General features: G+C 42.3%; 1 protein-coding gene across 1 annotated transcript in view; it reads left to right on the plus strand.

Moving 5' to 3' along the window:
- LAMB4 (laminin subunit beta 4) overlaps positions 1-18,160 on the plus strand; it is a 111,969-nt gene that overhangs the window by 65,346 nt on the left and 28,463 nt on the right. The window contains 12 exon segments of the mRNA XM_067745896.1: positions 1,164-1,307; positions 2,753-2,790; positions 2,793-2,923; positions 2,925-2,972; positions 3,416-3,580; position 4,111; positions 5,025-5,100; positions 5,103-5,211; positions 5,213-5,235; positions 6,060-6,280; positions 10,668-10,788; positions 15,846-16,221. Coding sequence (XP_067601997.1) covers positions 1,164-1,307; positions 2,753-2,790; positions 2,793-2,923; positions 2,925-2,972; positions 3,416-3,580; position 4,111; positions 5,025-5,100; positions 5,103-5,211; positions 5,213-5,235; positions 6,060-6,280; positions 10,668-10,788; positions 15,846-16,221 — 1,453 coding nt within the window.

Genomic DNA, 18,160 nt, shown 5'->3' on the forward strand with positions numbered 1-18,160 from the left:
GGATCGAACCCGTGTCCCTGTATTGGCAGGTGGATTCTTAACCACTGCGCCACCAGGGAAGTCCCTGAGTATCTGTTTAACGGGCTCCACCGAATCGCCACTATCTGTGCAAAGGCTTTTAGGAACATGAGTGAAATGATCTAATGTATTTTAGTATCTACTCCTACCAGCCAATGTAGATACCAGCTGCCCGATGATTAGGTACACAGAGCAGTCTGTCCATGTGTTGGAATCATAACTCGCAGTACAAGAAGCGTATAAAAGAGGAGCCTGGCAGTCGCTTGGGGATGCCAGATTCCTGGAACAATGGTCCTAAAATATTTCTTTGGAAACCTGGAATGAACTTTAAACACCTTCTTTCATCCCTAAACCTTCATTTAATAAATGAGACTGATGGGTCCAAAACATTAGGTAACTTGCCCATTTCGCTAAACTATGGAGTGGGTTTCTCGCCCTCAGCACTTTTAAAATTTAGGGCTGGGTGATAGTTCATTGGGGGAGGGGTTGCTGTCCTGTGCATGGTAGGATGTTTAGCACCAACCCTCCCCTCTACCCACCTGATACCAGTAGCACCCTCCCCTCAGTTGTGACATCCAAAAATGTCCCCAAACTTTGTCATATGTCCCCTGGGGGGCAAAATCTCCCCCTAGTTGAGAATCACTGCTATAGCGTGACAGCCACCATGAGAGTCTGGGCTTCCCAAGTTCCAGACAGATGCTTTCTCCATGCAGGACTCTGGCTTTTGGGATGCCTGCAATCTCATGAAAGATATGGAACAAGGGAAATGAAAGGTATAGTTCAGCACCAACATGGATTATCAGGAATGGAAGAAATAACAATTACATTGGAACAATTAATGATGGAAGCAATTTATTTTAAGCCTTTCAATAACTTGTTAAGTAATGTTCATTGCTAAGTGATGTTTGTTAAGTAGTGTTTATTGAGCACTTACAGGTGCCAAACACTATTCTAAGTACTTCACAGGCATGACTGTCTTCAATCCTTATATCCCCAGGAGGTATATCATATGTTATCCCCAGTTAACAGATGAGGGAGTTAACGATTAGAGGTAACTAATGAGAAAGACATGAACTAGCGCTACTAATAGGACGGAGTGCTTCTCTGTCACTTCCTTTGCCTCTAACTTGTTTTGTTCCCTGCAGCCTGCAACTGTCACCCACAGGGCTCAGTGGGACCCAACTGCAGCTGACTGGAAGGCCAGTGCCAGTGTAAGCCTCGTGTGACCGGCCACTGCTGTGACACGTGCTCAACAGGAAGCTACAGTTTGGGGCATCACGGCTGTCACTGTATGTAGCAAAAGCCGGATGGGGGAAACACACGTGTTCTCAACCTTGGAGTTTTAAAGGCAGGAAAATCACTGTGGGGAGTTGGAAAGGGGAGGGATTAGGAATTTGGCTTCATTATTCAGATTGTCTTGTCTATGTAGATAAAATATACTGAAAGTTTTTCCGCTATACTTTATTCTTCCATTCAGTGGGCACTGTGTACAGAGCTCTATTAGGAAACATGAGTGATGATAAAAAAAAACATGGTCCATGTTTCAGGGAGTTTTCAGTTTGTATCAGGCAGATGGTAGTCCAGTGAGGATGTGAGGACACCATGGAGTTGGCTGTATAAACCCGGCTTTAACATCTGGTGCCTAAGCCCAGTGGCTGGAAAGGCTAAAACAGTGAGATTGGGATGTGAAGAAAAGGGGACCCTCCTACACTGTTGGTGGGAATGTAAATTGGTGCAGCCACTATGGAAAACAGTATGGAGGTTCCTCAAAAAATGTAAAAGAACTACCATATGATCCAGCAGTTTTGCTTCTGGGTATTTATCTGAAGAAAATGAAAACACTAACACGAAAAGATATTTGCACTATCATGTTCATTGCAGCATTATTTACAATAGCCAAGATATGGAAACAATCTAAGTTTCCACCAACAGATGAATGATTACAGAAAATGTGGTATACACATGCAGTGGAGTACTATTCAGCCATAAAAATGAAGAGGATATTGCCAACATGGATGAGCCTTGAGTGCAGTATGCTAAGTGAATAAGTCAGAGAAAGACAAATACTGGATAATCTCACTTATATGTGGAATCTAAAATGAACAAAAAACAAAAAAACAAGCCCATAGGTATAGAGCACCAATAGACTGGTGTATGCCGGGGGCAAGCGTGGGGGGGGGGGCGGTGAGTGAAATGAGTGAAGGGCGTCAAAAGGTACAAACTTCCAGTTACAGAATAAATAAGTCATGGGGATGTAATGTACAGCATGGCTATTATAGTTAATAATACTGTATTGTATATTTGAAAGTTGCTAAGAGAATAGATTTTAAAAGTTCTCATCAGAAGAAAAAAAATTATAACTATGGTGATGGATGTTAACTAGACTTACAGTGGTGACCATTTTGCAATATATACAAATATTGAATCATTATGTGGTACACTTGAAACTAATGTAATGTCGTATGTCAGTTATACCTCAAAAAAAAAAAAAAAAACAAACCAGTTGTCCACAACATTCTGTTGATTGAATCAGTGGATTCTTATTTAACAAATATTTTTACCTGGTTCTCTGTACATGCCAGGCTCTATTCTAAGCACTGTATAGATTCCGTTTATTCACCTTGATAGGGTTGATACAGTAAATTAGAGATTGTGAAATCAGAACTGTGACTCTTTCACCAGCACACCACTGCCCCTACTCCGACCCCAACAGGCTTCTCTTTGCTTTATCCAGCATGTCACTGCCACCCTCAAGGCTCAGAGAACACTGTAACAGGACGTCCTGTGACCAGGTAACGGGATGATGCCCCTGCCATGGAGAGGTAGCCGGCTGCTACTGTGATCGGTGCCTTGAGGGCTATTTTGGATTTCCTAACTGCCGCCCCTGCCTTTGTAATGGGTTCACTGTCGTGCTTCAGTTGTAGAGGTTTTACAACTGGGAGAAACTGTGAAAGGTACGGAATTCATATGCACTCTTATTTTTTGTTCTTTTGCTCTGACTTCACTACATTATCTGAAGGACCATTGAGTAGAGAAGCAACAGTATTTAAGTGTAGAGTGATGACTATGGGCGAGAAAGATAGAGCATCAGTTTATCATCCTTCACAATCTTGTTATGAGCCAAGCAGTGTCTAAGTAATCAATAACAGGCATTTGCCTGGCACCTTGCTTTTTATATTCCTAAAATATGCATGTAAATTAGGTGCTTTTATATTGAGTTTAATGACTAAGCCATGGAACTTTCAACATGAAGCAAAAAAAACCCTTTTACAGAGCAAATGAGCATCTTCTAAAAATACTGAATTTTGAGAGTTGCGCTGTCCTAAAGCACAGCAAATCCACATTGGCTAATGTGAGCTGTTCCTGGTAACATTTTAGTAAAAAGTTGCCTTGACAGATGCATCGATGGTTACTATGGAAATCCTTCTTCAGGACAGTCCTGCCGTCCTTGCCCGTGTCCAGATGTTCCCCCAAGCAATCAGTATTTTGCCCATTCCTGTTATCAGAGTCCTTGGAGCTCAGATGCAATCTGCAGTTGTCTTCAAGGTTATGCAGGTATGCAGTACAGTTCATGATGTTTTTTTCTTATCCCACATTGCTATCTAAAAAATGATGACATGTTCATAGTTTATCTGCCTTGGACAAATGAGTGGTACAGGATATAAGTTAATGGTAAGAAGACACAATCTGGTAAATTGCTACTTTACTGAATAAAGAATTTGATGATTCAAAACCAATGACAAAAAATCATTTCACTGAGCTATAATTGTTTTTAAATAATGTTCTAGAAAACTGACCAAATGAGTTCAGATCAAATTAATTTTTTAAAATAAAATAATGGCTCATTAAGTAAGATACATATGTGATTAAATGATATATGTATATATAAACATATAACATAATTTAAAAGTTAAGAATTAATCAGTCAAATGCTTTCTTTATATAATTCCAAGTAATCAATTTGACTGGTATTTCACAGATATAATTGATTTTTTCAGATGTTTTGAAACACCAGTTTGGGCATTATACAGATACTGCCTAAATTAATTCAGTATTTGTGTCTGTCCCTCAATCAAAAATTTTATTTTGAAGAGTTTAAGCATGAGTATAAACATGTAGTGCAAACAAGGAAAAAAATTATAGTCTACTTGATTGAATCATAATAGAAAATACGGCATTATTATTTTCTTCAGAGATAATTAACATCATGATAAATTACATGGCCATTTATTTTTCGTATTTGTTACCTCTAAGGTTACACGTGTCTCTAGTTAATTCTTATAGCCTCTTCTCCATGTGCACTGTGGCTTGGTTGGTCAGTTGTTAAGAAATGAGACCACAGTTGGGCTATGAGACCATTTCTAAATGGAATGAACCAAAACATGGAAGTTGGACCCGTGATTTGGGCACCTAAACAATGGCAGTTGCCCCGTGATTGAAAGAGTAGAGTGTAGGAGAGATGGGAATGGTTTCTCCATCATCCTTAATGGAGACACCCTCAAGGTGTCTTAATAAAGGTTAGTACAAAAATACCCTCGAGGGCCCACACATCGAGACAATTACCCCTCTTCACTTCCAGGCACATTATCTCAGGCTGCTGCTGTTTCACCTCTAGGACCAGATGAGGGTTAGGGTGCCCCCGCCTCAGAAAACGGGCTGAGATTAGCTTTGGGTCTGGAGGCATTTTGGGGTGATCCTGGTTATATGATGACCCAGGAATCCTGCACTCACAAGTCTGTAGTTTTTAAGAAAGAGTCCATTCTTCACCAAGGACTTTTAAAATCCAAATCATCTTTTTATTCTCTGAATGGGTAATAAATTTAAATGAATGTTTTGTTTTAATTTAGAGCACTTTTCCTTATTCATCCCAAATGTGTGACCTCTCATTAACCCCGGAGGAGTCCAGTTATCCATATCACTCTCCGTATCCCTCCCCAAGCACATACACACGCACACACACCCCTCATCTCATTCCCTTTTCCTCTCCCCTTCTTTCTGGTGTGCAGTGTGGAGAATGCTCTGCTGGTTTCTGTGGAAATCCAAGAATTTCGGGAGCCCCCTGCAGACCTTGTGCCTGCAACAGCGCATTGATGTAACTGATCCAGAGTCCTGCAGCCCAGGCACGGGGGAGGACCTTAAATGTCTGCACAACACTCAAGGCCCCAGCTGCCAGCTCTGCAGGCCAGGTTACTTTGACCCTCAATCAGACCTGTAGGAGGAAGTCTGCAAAGCTCCCTGGGGGGCGGGGGGGCGGGGGGCAGGATGTGGCAGCTCGTAACTGTGGTGGCAACTCCCGTACTTATTTCAGTTAGGTCAGTAGTGCCAGTGCCCACGGGGTGATGGGCTGATGTCCTGAACTCAGCAGCAGAAACAGGTGCAGTGCACATGCAGCTGCAGAGTACTCACTGGTGTTAGTTTGCCTTTTGTGAGTGTTTTCTTCAACACGTGCCTTAGTGGGTTCGGAGCCTTGTTTCTCAGAGTGTGGACTACCATGCACTGTACCAGAGCCGCCTGGGGATGGGGGCGTGTGGTATCAATATGCAGATTCCTGGGCTGTGCCTCAGACCTACAGAATTGAATCTCTGGGAGCCGGGCCCAGGTATCTGCCTTGTAACCGGCTCATCAAGTGACTTTAATGTATAAATAGGAGAGTCACTGATGTAGAAGAGGACAAGGGTTTAATTCCATGATAAAGAGGAGGAATATACTCCTCATTTTTAGGAGATATTTTAATTATTTCAGTTCACCCAAGTCAATTTGTTTCTGGAGTGTTGACATAAGTGGAACTTTGGTGAGTGGCGTGAGGAAAAAGTGAGACTTTCATTTATCCTAATTGTGAGCTCTTGGAATGTAGTAGTAGGTAGAACCATAGGAAATTGCATTTTGGGGAGATCAAAACCAGTTGAATGGGTTCAACCTACTTAGATTCCTTGTTCTATTGTAAGATGTTTCTTTCTTGAGCCTTTGAAAGGTGTTTGCAGGGGTTGTTGATGCCAGCGTTATCACGGATTTACCCCCCAACGACGGCTCTGTGCTCCCAGGGTGTTCCTGTCATCCTTCCAGCGTGAGTCCCTCTGAGTGTCCCCCTGGTGGAGGAGCTTGTCTCTGTGACCCTGACACGGGCACATGCCCTTGTATGCCCAACGTCACAGGCCGGGCCTGTGACCATCGTGCTGATGGATGCTGGAATGTCATCCCCGGCAGAGGATGTCAGCCATGGGATTGTGAGCCCTGGACCTCACTCAGTAGACACTGTGACCAGGCAAGAGACTTTCAGTTTCCTGTGGTGTCAAAGTGAGATGTGATGGGGAGACATGCTTTGTAAATATGTAAAGAATGTTTTCTTTACATACTGCTGTTAATCAGTGTTTTTAGATAGGATTGGACTTACATGGGGATAGAGTCTGCATTTATCAAGGAATGAAACACAGAGCACCCTCTCTTTCACTGTTTCATATGTATAAGCATAGGCAGGCCCCTAGAAATCCATCATGAATCGGAATTGATTATGAATCAGAATGAAAGTTAACGGGTTCCTTCAGAATCCATAATTCCATTTAAAAAAATCAAGCTGTTATTCCCTGCAGCTCACCAATTGCTTTACATGTGGTTAAATAAGATGTCTTCTCATTTAATTTATCTTATTTATCTTATAGTTACCAGACCAGCAGCAATTGTTTCTAAAGAATGCAGCCTAGGAGCAAATCTTTATTGTTTAATTTACAGTTAACGCTACTTAACTGCACATGTGATTTTCAGTCAAAACAATGAGCTTGAAATTTTTTTAAAAGAATATTAACATTATTTATGGAGAAAACAGTGTCATTATTAGGCTTTTTTGGTTTTATAAATGTATTCTTTGAAACACTTTTACATTAGTAGAGATGCAGGAAGAAGGGTAAATGACAAGAAATTTTAGAGTCCAATCCACAATACAGGGATTAGGGTTTAATTGGAATCAAAATGCTCATTTCAGAAGCTGGAATCTTCCTGACTAATAAGTATGGCTCACCTCCAATTTCAGCTCCACTGTTCAACTTATTCAAAGGCCAAATTTTGTACAAGTCAACTTTTGAAGGTAGTTCTTATATGTTGAATGTGTTTTCCCTTCTCTTTTTCTTTCTCTCTCCAACCCTCCCTGCTCCAACCCATACCCACACAAATGCACACAATGGCCTTTTTTCCCTTCATAAATGTTTATATTAGAATAGACTTAGGTTTACAGAAAAGTTGTGAACATAGAGAAGAGGTACCCCACACCCAGTTTCCTCTGTTATTCATGTTTACATTAGTGTGGAACATTTGTCCTTAATGAACCAGTGTTGCTACATTATCAGTAACTAATGTCCATAATTTATTCAGATGTCCTTAGTTTTTTTACCTAATATCCTTTTTCTGTTCCAAGACCTCATCCAGTACACCACATTACATTTAGTCATCATGATTCCTCAAGTTCCTCTTGGTTGTGACAGTTTCTTAGACTTTCCTTATTTTTGATGACCTTAACAGTTTTGAGGAGTATTTTGTAAAATGTCCCTCAATGCAAATTTATCTGATGTTTTCCTCATGATGAGACTTGGATTTTGGGTTTTGAGAAGAAGACCATAGAGGTAAAGCGCTATTCTCATCACATCACATCAAGGATACTTACCATTTACACGACTGATCACTGTTGACCTGAATCTTGATCAACTGGCTGAAGCAGTGTGTGTCATTTCTCTACTGTAAAGCAACCCTTCTCCTTTTCATACTGTACTCCTTGGGGGGAAGTCACTAAACACAGTCCACATTTAAGGAATGGACAGTTATGCTCTGTCTCTTTGAGGGCAGAGTATCTCCGTAAATTATTTGGAATTCTTCTGCACTGGAGTTTTGTCTGTTGTCCCCCATCTCTTCATTTTTTTCAATCATTTTTTTAATGAACTTATTTATTTTTGGCTGCTTTGGGTCTTCATTGCCGCACGTGGGCTTTCTCTAGTTGCCGTGAGTGGTGGCTACTCTTCTTTGTGGTGCGCAGGCTTCTCTTTGCAGTGGCTTCTCTTGCTGTGGAGCTTGAGCTGTAGGCGTGTGGGCTTTGGTAGTTGTGGCGCAGGGGCTCAGTAGTTGTGATTCGTGGGCTCTAGAGCGCAGGCTCAGTAGTTGTGGCACATGGGTATGTGGGATCTTCCCGGACCAGGGATCGAACCCATGTCCCCTGCATTGGCAGGCGGATTCTTAACCACTGTGCCACCAGGGAAGTCCCTCAATCATTTTTTAATATCAGTGGACTCAGGATATTTGTACTGTGTTTTGAGTTATAATCCAGCACTCCTTAATTTTGTTATTCAAGTTTTTCCAGCTTTGGTCATGGGGAGCTCTTTCAGTTGGCTTCTGTGTGCATTTGACATATTATTTTTTGTTTGTTTGTTTTTAAGTACTTCCTTACTTTCTGCACTGCAAGGTGCTCTAAGCTCATCTTGTGTATTTCCTGCCCCATCCTAGAATCAACCATTTCTTTAAGGAGGGCTGGTTCCTTTTATTGGAGAATGGTATTAGAAACCAAGATCTGGGCACTAGAGGACCGTGCCTCATTTATATGCTTCTCTTCACTCCTCACACCTGCAGCCACCAACCATGGAACAAATTGGTAGATCTCTACACACTGCATGGCTTCTTCATTCATGAGGAACTCCTAATGCTCATGACATCACTGTCTGGCATACTTCTTAGACCTTTGGGGAAGCATATTTGTAGCAGGACTTGACAGAGACAACAGTTCAGTCATGGAGGCTAAGGGAAATCTACAAAACTGAAAAGCAGATGGTGTTGGTTTAACCAAAGACCCCCTTATGACAAGGGTATTTGGGGTCATCTGGTCCATAGGGGATTCCTTGGGAAAGTTTGCTCTTTACAATCAGGAAACACTTTCATTGGAGTATAGAAGAGACATGTGGACATTTAGATTGCCAGCTGTTTAAACAAGTACTGATAAATGTCTCTGTCAGCCAGTAGGTGGTCCCTAGTGCATTCTCACAGAGAGATCCGAATGTGCTGGCCAATATTTGCATCAACAGTTTAGATGGAGTTGGGGAAACATGCTTATCAAATTTGCAGATATTATAAAGTTATAAGTTAATGTGATCAAGACAAAACAAGAGACAAGATATTTTAACAGCCTATCTTGTTGGCTGGCAACAAGAAGATGATGTGTCCATGGGTTAAAAATAAAGTTTTGCAATTGGGTTTTTTAAATCCATTGCATAAATACAGGATGGGAGTAATAAGTTGGTGCTAGCTTGTGAGAAAAACATCTGGGGGATTTTGGTTGCATGCTTCAAGTGAGCCAGTGGTGTGGCTGGGCTGCCAAAGAGGGGATTGGGTGTGCCGTGCCCAGCTTCAGGGCGGCTGTTGTCCTATTGTCTTCTATGGGGCCAGATGGCTTCCAGGAACATTGTTCTCATTTCTGAGTATCACATTTTAAACATTGTATTGACAAACTAGTATGTGTCCAAAGGAAGACAACAAGGATAATGGATAGAACCATGTATTTCGTGATGAAGTCTTAGGGGTGCTTGGCTTAAAGAAATGAAGCATATACAAGTTGAGGATGGCCACCTCTAGTTGGGAGATGGACTGTAAGTGGGAAGAGGGAGGCTGCCTGTTTTGTGCAATTTCCTTATACTGGACTCAGAACAATGGGAACAAGTTACAAGGAGCAGATTCTGCATCAGTGTAAGACAGCATTGCCCAACAAAGACAATATGGCAGCAAGCTCCCATAACTCCTTGTATTTGAGTAGAAGCCAGTGGTTATGGGTAGAAGCTTAGTAGACCCAGTCACTGTATGAATCCAGCTACTTCTGGAGTTGTTGTTGGGTAAACAGCTTTGGTCAGGTATAACCTAGGACCACAACAGTAGTGATTTGATTTTATATTTTTCTCCTGTTAGTTTTCCAGTCTCCTTGGTGTTCAGAAAAGCTTTTCAAGAATCCAGTTGGGGGAATTCCCTGGTAATCCAGTGGTTAGGACTCCTCACTTCCACACTGCAGGGGGCATGGGTTCGTTCCCTCCCTGGTCGGGGAACTAAGATCCCACAAGCAGCGCAGCCAAAAAAAAAAAAAAAAAAAAAGTGCAGTTGGGAGGATGCAGGAAAGTTCAGCCCTCTCCCCAAAACACAGTTAAATAACTGTCATTGAATGATTAAGCTTCATTTCCAAAAAATGTTTTGTGGAGAAAAACATTAGCCCAACTCGGAGAAACTCCACTTTACATTGCATAATGGAAACAATTATTTGCCAAATTAATTGATGGAGGTTAAGTCCAGGTCTTGGGTCTGCCTCTGGTAGGGGAGAACTCCCAGAACCTGGGAGTGAATGTGGCCTATTTCCCATTATGTGTTCCGTTTTCATTTGCGTCTGTGGCTCTTTCCTGATTTGGGGCCACCTGTCCCTGAACAGCTGGAAGCAGGCGGTATATTCAAGAGCCCTCAGGCAAAAAACATTAACTTCTGATCCTTGGTGCTGTCGGGGGTGGTTGCTGGCTGCGGGAATCCTCCTGCTTCGGCCTTTGCACAGCTGTATGTTCTAAATCACTGGAGGGAAAACTGTTTTGTATTAAAATGCATTATTGTTTTAGATCATAGAGCTTGTCAGTTTCTCACCCATGACTGAGCTTACAGGCCAGTGTCCGTGCAGATTAGGCTATGATGGGAAACGCTGCAGTGAGTGTGAGGAAAATTATTATGGGGATCCCCTGGGGCGATGCATTCATGAGTATTGGTAATTCTGAAAACGTGAGTACAGTCAGCCTGGTCCTACCACGGGCTTGCTATGAACCAACTGAGTTTTCAATTCCTTTGTTTGGTCGAAAAATCACAAACTTTAAAATAAATTTTCCACAAAATATTAATAAAATGAAAACTGTGTAACCAATTAGTTTTTTTTCTTTTCCATTATGATCTGTTACAGGATATTGAATATAGTTCCCTGTTGCTATACAGTAGGACCTTGTTGTTTATCCATCCTATATATAATAGTTTGCATCTGCTAATCCCAAACTCCCAATCCGTCCTTCCCCACCCCTTGGCAACCACAAGTCTGTTCTCCATGTCTGTGAGTCTGTTTTGTAGATAAGTTCATTTGTGTCATATTTTAGATGCCATATGTAAGTGATATCATATGGTATTTGTCTTTCTGACTCACTTCGCGTAGTATGATAATCTCTAGGTCCACCCATTTTGCTGCAGATGGCATTATTTCATTCTCTTTTATGGCTGGTAGTGTTCCATTGTATATATACACTACATCTTGTTTATCCATTCATCTGTCGATGGACATTTAGGCTGTTTCAGTGTCTTGGCTATTGTGAATAGTGCTGCTGTGAACATAAGGGTGTGTGTATCTTTGTGTTTTTTTGTTTTTAAAGATTTTTTTGATGTGGACCATTTTTAAAATCTTTATTGAATTTTTTACAATATTGCTTCTGCTTTATGTTTTGGATTTTTGGCCCCGAGGCATGTGGGATCTTAGCTCCCTGACCAGGGATCAAACCCGCACCCCCTGCATTGGAAGGCAAAGTCTTAACCGCTGGACTGCCAGGGAAGTCCCCTCTTTTTTGAATTACAGTTTTGTCTGGATATGTGCCCAGGAGTGGGATTGCTGGATCATATGGCGACTCTACTTTCAGTTTTTTGAGGAACCTCCATACTGTTTTCCACAGTGGCTGCACCAGCTTACATTCCCACCAACAGTGTAGGAGGGTTCCCTTTTCTCCACACCCTCTCCAGCATTTGTTATTTGTAGACTTTTTAATGATGGCCATTCTGACCAGTGTGAGGTGGTACCTCATTGTAGTTTTGGTTTGTGTTTCTCTAATAATTAGCGATGTTGAGCATCTTTTCATGTGCCTGTTGGCCATCTGTATGTCTTCTTTGGAGAAATGTCCATTTAGGTCTTCTGCCCATTTTCTTTTTCTTCCTTCACAAGAATTTATTTGATGAGAATGCTCCAAGAAATGCATAAAAATCTACGCATTTTCTTTATTTTTTCCCAATCCTAATATATATATATATATATTTTAACATCTTTATTGGAGTATAATTGGTTTACAATGGTGTGTTAGTTTCTGCTTTATAACAAAGTGAATCAGCTATACATATACATATATCCCCATATCTCCTCCCTCTTGTGTCTCCCTCCCACCCTCCCTATCCCACCCCTCTAGGTGGTCACAAAGCACCGAGCTGATCTCCCTGTGCTATGCGGCTGCTTCCCACTAGCTATCTATTTTACATTTGGTATTGTATATATATATGCCTGTTTTTTTTACTGGATTGTTTGGTTTTTTGTTATTGAGTTGTATGAGATGTTTGTATATTTTGGAAATGAAGCCCTTGTCCGTCAAATCATTTGCAGATATTTTCTCCCAGTCTGTAGGTTGTCTTTTCATTTTGTTTATGGTTTCCTTTGCTGTGCAAAAGCTTGTAAGTTTGATTAGGTCCCATTCATTTATTTTTGCTTTTATTTCTATTACCTTGGGAGACTGACCTAAGACAACGTTGGTATGATTTATGTCAGAGAATGTTTTGCCTATGTTCTTTTCTAGGAGTTCTATGGTGTCATGTCTTATATTTGAAAGTCCACAAACTTTAATCCTAGTTTTGAAAAGAAATGTTTTAGCCCTATAAATTTTTTTCTCTTATATTAAAACTTTACGCTATATTGAATGTTAGCCTATATTGAAATTCCTCAGAGTCATTAAAATGGAACAGATTTCTGAGATCGTAACTTGTAGCCAATTTTCTGCTATTTGGAAGCATGCTGACAAAAATAACTACTTTCGATTAAGGTACATGCTGGGAGATGGATCATAGGAAGTCAGCAGAGTGGATGTTTTTTCAATGTGGCTCTCATAACTTGGGGTCCATCACAGATTCACTTATTTATTTAAAAATATTCACAGAGTGTCTACTGGGTACTCTAGGTAGTGAACAAATAAGGCAAGGCCCCCAACCTATGGAGTTTGTGTTCTAGTGTCTTTCATTCCATGCCTCAGCAATAGTTACAGGATTTAGAGGAGGGCTGTTCGATACTTTCTGCAGAAATGGAAACATTCTACATCTGCACTGTCCAGTTCGGGGGCCACCAGCCATATGTAGCCACTGAGCACTTGCAGTGTGGCTCGTGCATGTGAGCAAAACAATTGTTTATTTCATTTAATCCATTTACGTTTAAATAGCACATGTGGTTAGTAGCTACCATATCGGACAGTGCAGATTTAGAATCTGGGTTGGTTCTAGGAGGAGGGATCTTTGAATCTCTGTTTGAAATCGGTTTCCAAAAGAAATCAATCTGAAGAAATGTCAGATGTAATGGATTTATGATTGTGGTCACCTCAATGTAGCCACATACGGTAACTCTTTCCTCCTCTCCATTCCTTTATAAATGTGCTTCTGTGGCTTAAAAAAAAAATGCCTTTGGATTTTTGCCCCATTCAAATACTCAATTTTCCAAATGGAATTACTACTTTAAATACCAGGGAGAGGGCTTCCCTGGTGGCGCAGTGGTTGAGAGTCCGCCTGCCGATGCAGGGGACACGGGTTCGTGCCCTGGTCTGGGAGGATCCCACATGCCGCGGAGCGGCTGGGCCCATGAGCCATGGCCGCTGAGCCTGCGAGTCCAGAGCCTGTGCTCCGCGATGGGAGAGGCCACAGCAGTGAGAGGCCCGCGTACCACAAAAAAACAAAACAAAAAAAAACCAGGGAGAAATGTTGGCTCTTAGAAAAACTGTCTTAGAGAGCCTCTATTCCTGTGCCCCTCTAATATTTTAATAATCTTACTTTATAAAAATGTTTTCATCTTTCACAGAGGAAACTTTGCAAACAGTCCACTCAGGCCACAGATCCCACGAGTGCTCCTGGGGACGAGCAGGTAATAAGGGGGAGCCTTGGCTTCCAGCTGGTGAAGCGCACAGAGCTCCCCCAGGGGTTTCTGCAGAGGCCTTTGGACCAAAGGGAATGTGCCAGACAGGTGACGTCTATTGGAGGAGCCTAGTGTTAGTGCAAGTGTGTTTTTATTTCTAATTGGCGTTAGTTTCACTCAAGCTGGCCAAATGCATTTTTAAATCACTTGTTCCTTGTAGTCAAGCCAATGGCATAGGTTAGTAGTGATCCCCTGACCTTTTGGAAATTGCTGTAACTTCAATAGCTCTTCCCATCCTTCATCTTCAGGCTTAATCAAAAACCTATTCATTTGAAGTGCATGTAGTATCCGGATTTTTTTTTTTTTAGTTAAGACAAAATGAATTTAATGTTCTCTATTTTTTAAAAGACTTTTTTAAAGAGCAAGTTTAGGTTCACAGCAAAATTGAGAGGAAGATACAGATATTTTCCATATACCCCCAGACCCCACCATGGCCTCCCCCATTATCAACATCCCCAGAAGAGTGGTACACTTGTTACAATTCATGAAACTATATTGATACATCATAATCACCAAGGTTCATATTACATTAGGGTTGACACTTGGTGTTGTCCATTCTGTGGGTTTAGACAGATGAATAATGACATGTATCCATAATTATAGTATCACGCAGAGTATTTCCACTGTCCTAAACATCCTCTGTGCTTTGCCTATTCATCCTTACCCACCACCCTACCCCTGGCAACAACTGATATTTTTTATTGTTTCCATAGTTTTGCCTTTTCAGAATGTGAAAAGGAATCATGCAACATGTAGCCTTTTCAGACTGGCTTCTTTCACTTAGTAGTAAAAGCATTTAAGGTTCCTTCACGTCTTGTTGTGGCTCAACACTCATTTCTTTTTAGTGCTGAATAATATTCAGTTGTCTGGATATACCATGGTTTCTTTATTCATTCACCTACTGATAGACATCTTGGTTACTTCTAGGTTGGCAATTATGAATAAAGTCGCTAAAAACACCCATGTGCAGGTTTTTATGTGGGCATGTTTTGAAGTCCTTTGGGTAAATGCCAAAGAGCGATCCACCCGCCCACCCCTTTTTTGATAACAGAACAGTTTTCCTTATGTAATGGAAGACAGCACACCCAGGCTGGGTTTCACCAAGAAAGAGTGTGATCATGGGCCTTCTTAGAGAATCTGTGACACACCTGAACCACCCTGGGGTGGGGGTGGGGGGCAGTAGCAGCCGTCACAAGTGTGTCATCCGTTAGATCCATATTCTTCACTCACGTAGGTGAAGAAACTAGATGGGAACAACTCACACTTGCAGTAAAAGTGACACCTAATAATGTCCATATAAAAAACAAGAGCTGGGAATTCCCTGGCTGTCCAGTGGTTAGGACTCCACGCTTCCACTGCCTGGGGGACAGGTTTGATCCCTGGTCGGGGAACTAATCCCGCAAGCCACAGTGGAGTGTCCAAAAACAAAAAACAAAAAAACCGAGAGCTGATTGGTCAGTGGAATGAAACGAGGTATGCTCTGTTTTAATGGCCATTGCACAGATCTCTGAAATTATCCTGCTTTTATTTATTTATTTGCGGTAGGCGGACCTCTCACTGTTGTGGCCTCTCCCATTGCGGAGCACAGGCTCCGGACACGCAGGCTCAGTGGCCATGGCTCACGGGCCCAGCCGCTCCACGGCACGTGGGATCTTCCCGGACCGGGGCACAAACCCGTGTCCCCTGCATTGGCAGGTGGACTCTCAACCACTGCGCCACCAGGGAAGCCCTATCCTGCTTTTTAACATTCACCTTAGAAATGAGAGTTGGGAAGATTCTCAGGGGAGAGGGGAGGACTTTATTCTTGAGCTGGTCATGAGCCAAAGGCCAGGTGACTGACATTCTCCGCTCCTTCTCCCATCCTTTTCAGCATGTGACTGCAACAGGAAAGATTCCCAGAAGCACATCTGTGACCAGGACACGGGCACGTGTCACTGCTGAGAGGGTGTTAGCGGCCCACGATGTTATCACTGCACCCAGGGTCACGGCCAGAAATTCCCTGCTTGTCTTCGGTGTCACTTGTGCTTTGATCCATGGGACCACACCATTTCTTCCCTCTCCAAAGCAGTGCAAGGGTTAATTAGGCTGGCTGCTAACATGGAAGATAAAAGAGAGACCCTGCCTATCTGTGAGGCCGACTTCAAAGGCCTCAGAGAGAACATGTCTGAAATAGAAAGGATTTGGAGACATCCTGTTTTCTCATCTGGGGAATTCTTAAAAGTCAAGGATTATCATGACTCTGTTCGGTAAGGTTAGCGTGCAAGTAATAGATCGCCAAGTTCCTGGTTTACCTTAAGTCCTGTGAACTTTAGCAGCCTTCAACTTAGAAATGAACCTTTGTTGATGTTAGGGAAGTAATCATTGTTCCATTAATAACCAGGCTGGGAATCATCGTTGTCTCTTTCTTACCTACTTAGAATGACATGATTTTGTGAGATGTCATTGATTATAACAAAAAGGCAATCATGAGGTTAATTGAGAAACCCAAACCCAGCAGAGCTGAAAGACAAAATTGGAAGTGGGGAAGTTTCTAATACAAAAATTTTTTTTTGACCATGCTCTCAGGGAAATTTGCTAAATGTTCCCAAATTCTTCAGTTGTTTATAAGCCCACACATTACTGTGGAGTCATATAATGAGTACAGTAATTCTTTCAAAATGCAGTATCATTTTTATTATATATTATTCAGTCCTTCTTTTCATTCATCAAATATTTCTAGAGATTATGGTGATTGCTCTGGACCAGGAGTCAGGAAACCGTAGCCCACAGGCAGTATCTGACCCATCACATTTTTTTGTAAATAAAGTTTTATTGGAACACAGCCACACCCATTATTTACATCCTCTGTGGCTGCTTTCTCTCTACAATGACAGAGTTGAGCGATTGTGACAGGGCCACTATGGTGCCCCCAAGGCCTAAAATATTTACTCTCTGGCCCTTTAAAGAAAAAGTTTGCTGACCTGCTGTGGGCAAAATGAGGATGAGCGGGGTATAGTTTCCACCCCTCTAGGAGTACATAGTCTACTAAGAAACCAAAAAGATTATAGTTCTATAGAAAAATATCCCTCCTCCCCCAGAAAAGCTCCTGGATTAAAGAATAGTTGAAGCTGCAGAGTTTTACGTTACATGAAACACAAGTGTAGGGACTTCCCTGGTGGTGCAGTCATTAAGAATCTGCCTGTCAGGGCTTCCCTGGTGGTGCAGTGGTTAAGAATCCACCTGCCAATGCAGGGGACACGTGTTTAAGCCCTGGTCCGGGAAGATCCCACATGCCGTGGAGCAACTAAGCCCTTGCGCCACAGCTACTGAGCCTGCACTCTACAGCCCACGAGCCACAACTACTGAAGCCTGTGCACCACGACTACTGAACCCACATGCTGCAACTACTGAAGACTGCGCAGCTAGAGCCTGTGCTCCACAACAAGAAAATCCACTGCAATGAGAAGCCCACGCACCGCAACAAAGGGTAGACCCGGCTCGCCGCAACTAGAGAAAGCCTGAGCGCAGCAACGAAGACCCAACGCAGCCAAAAACAAACAAACATACAAAAACCCACAAGCATAAATATAAGGCCGTTCGTTATCACCAGACAAAAAATCCTGAAGTATATGGCAACTGCTTAAAAGTTACACAAGGAAGATGATACAACTCACCTGGATACTTCAGAGGAAGGGCCACCTGCATCATAAATGAAGCTATAGGGCCCAGAGATGTCACATAGCCAAGTCAAGTTGGCAGGTGAGGACAGGCACTGCTATGCCCTGGTAAAGACTGTGGCCCCGGGTTCCCAGATCTCCTCATTTTTTAAACAATGTCAGACATCCAGATTTTTATGGAAATGTCCCCACTTTAAAATAGAGGCAGGTAATCCAATAGTGCTTTCAAAAACCACTGTAGAGGCCAAAGAAACTTGTCTGAGAATGAGTTTTGGCTCATGGACCACTGGTTTGTGGTTATAGGATATGGCGGATGAAGTGGAACTGAGAAAGCAGAAGGAGCCAATCCACAGTAGATGCTGTAGATAGAGATACTGCAAGAGCCCCGAGCAGGACCAGAGAGAAGAAAGCAGGAGGAGCCGGAGTCCCGGGGCCAGGCCTGAAGCCGTGAGGAAAGCCTGCCCCGTCTTGGTCCACCTGCTAAACTCCTATTTCTCTACAACAAGCACCCAGACACCGCCCCCTCACT

The sequence above is a fragment of the Pseudorca crassidens genome, chromosome 8 (genome assembly GCF_039906515.1).
Source record: "Pseudorca crassidens isolate mPseCra1 chromosome 8, mPseCra1.hap1, whole genome shotgun sequence".
Taxonomy (NCBI): domain Eukaryota; kingdom Metazoa; phylum Chordata; class Mammalia; order Artiodactyla; family Delphinidae; genus Pseudorca; species Pseudorca crassidens.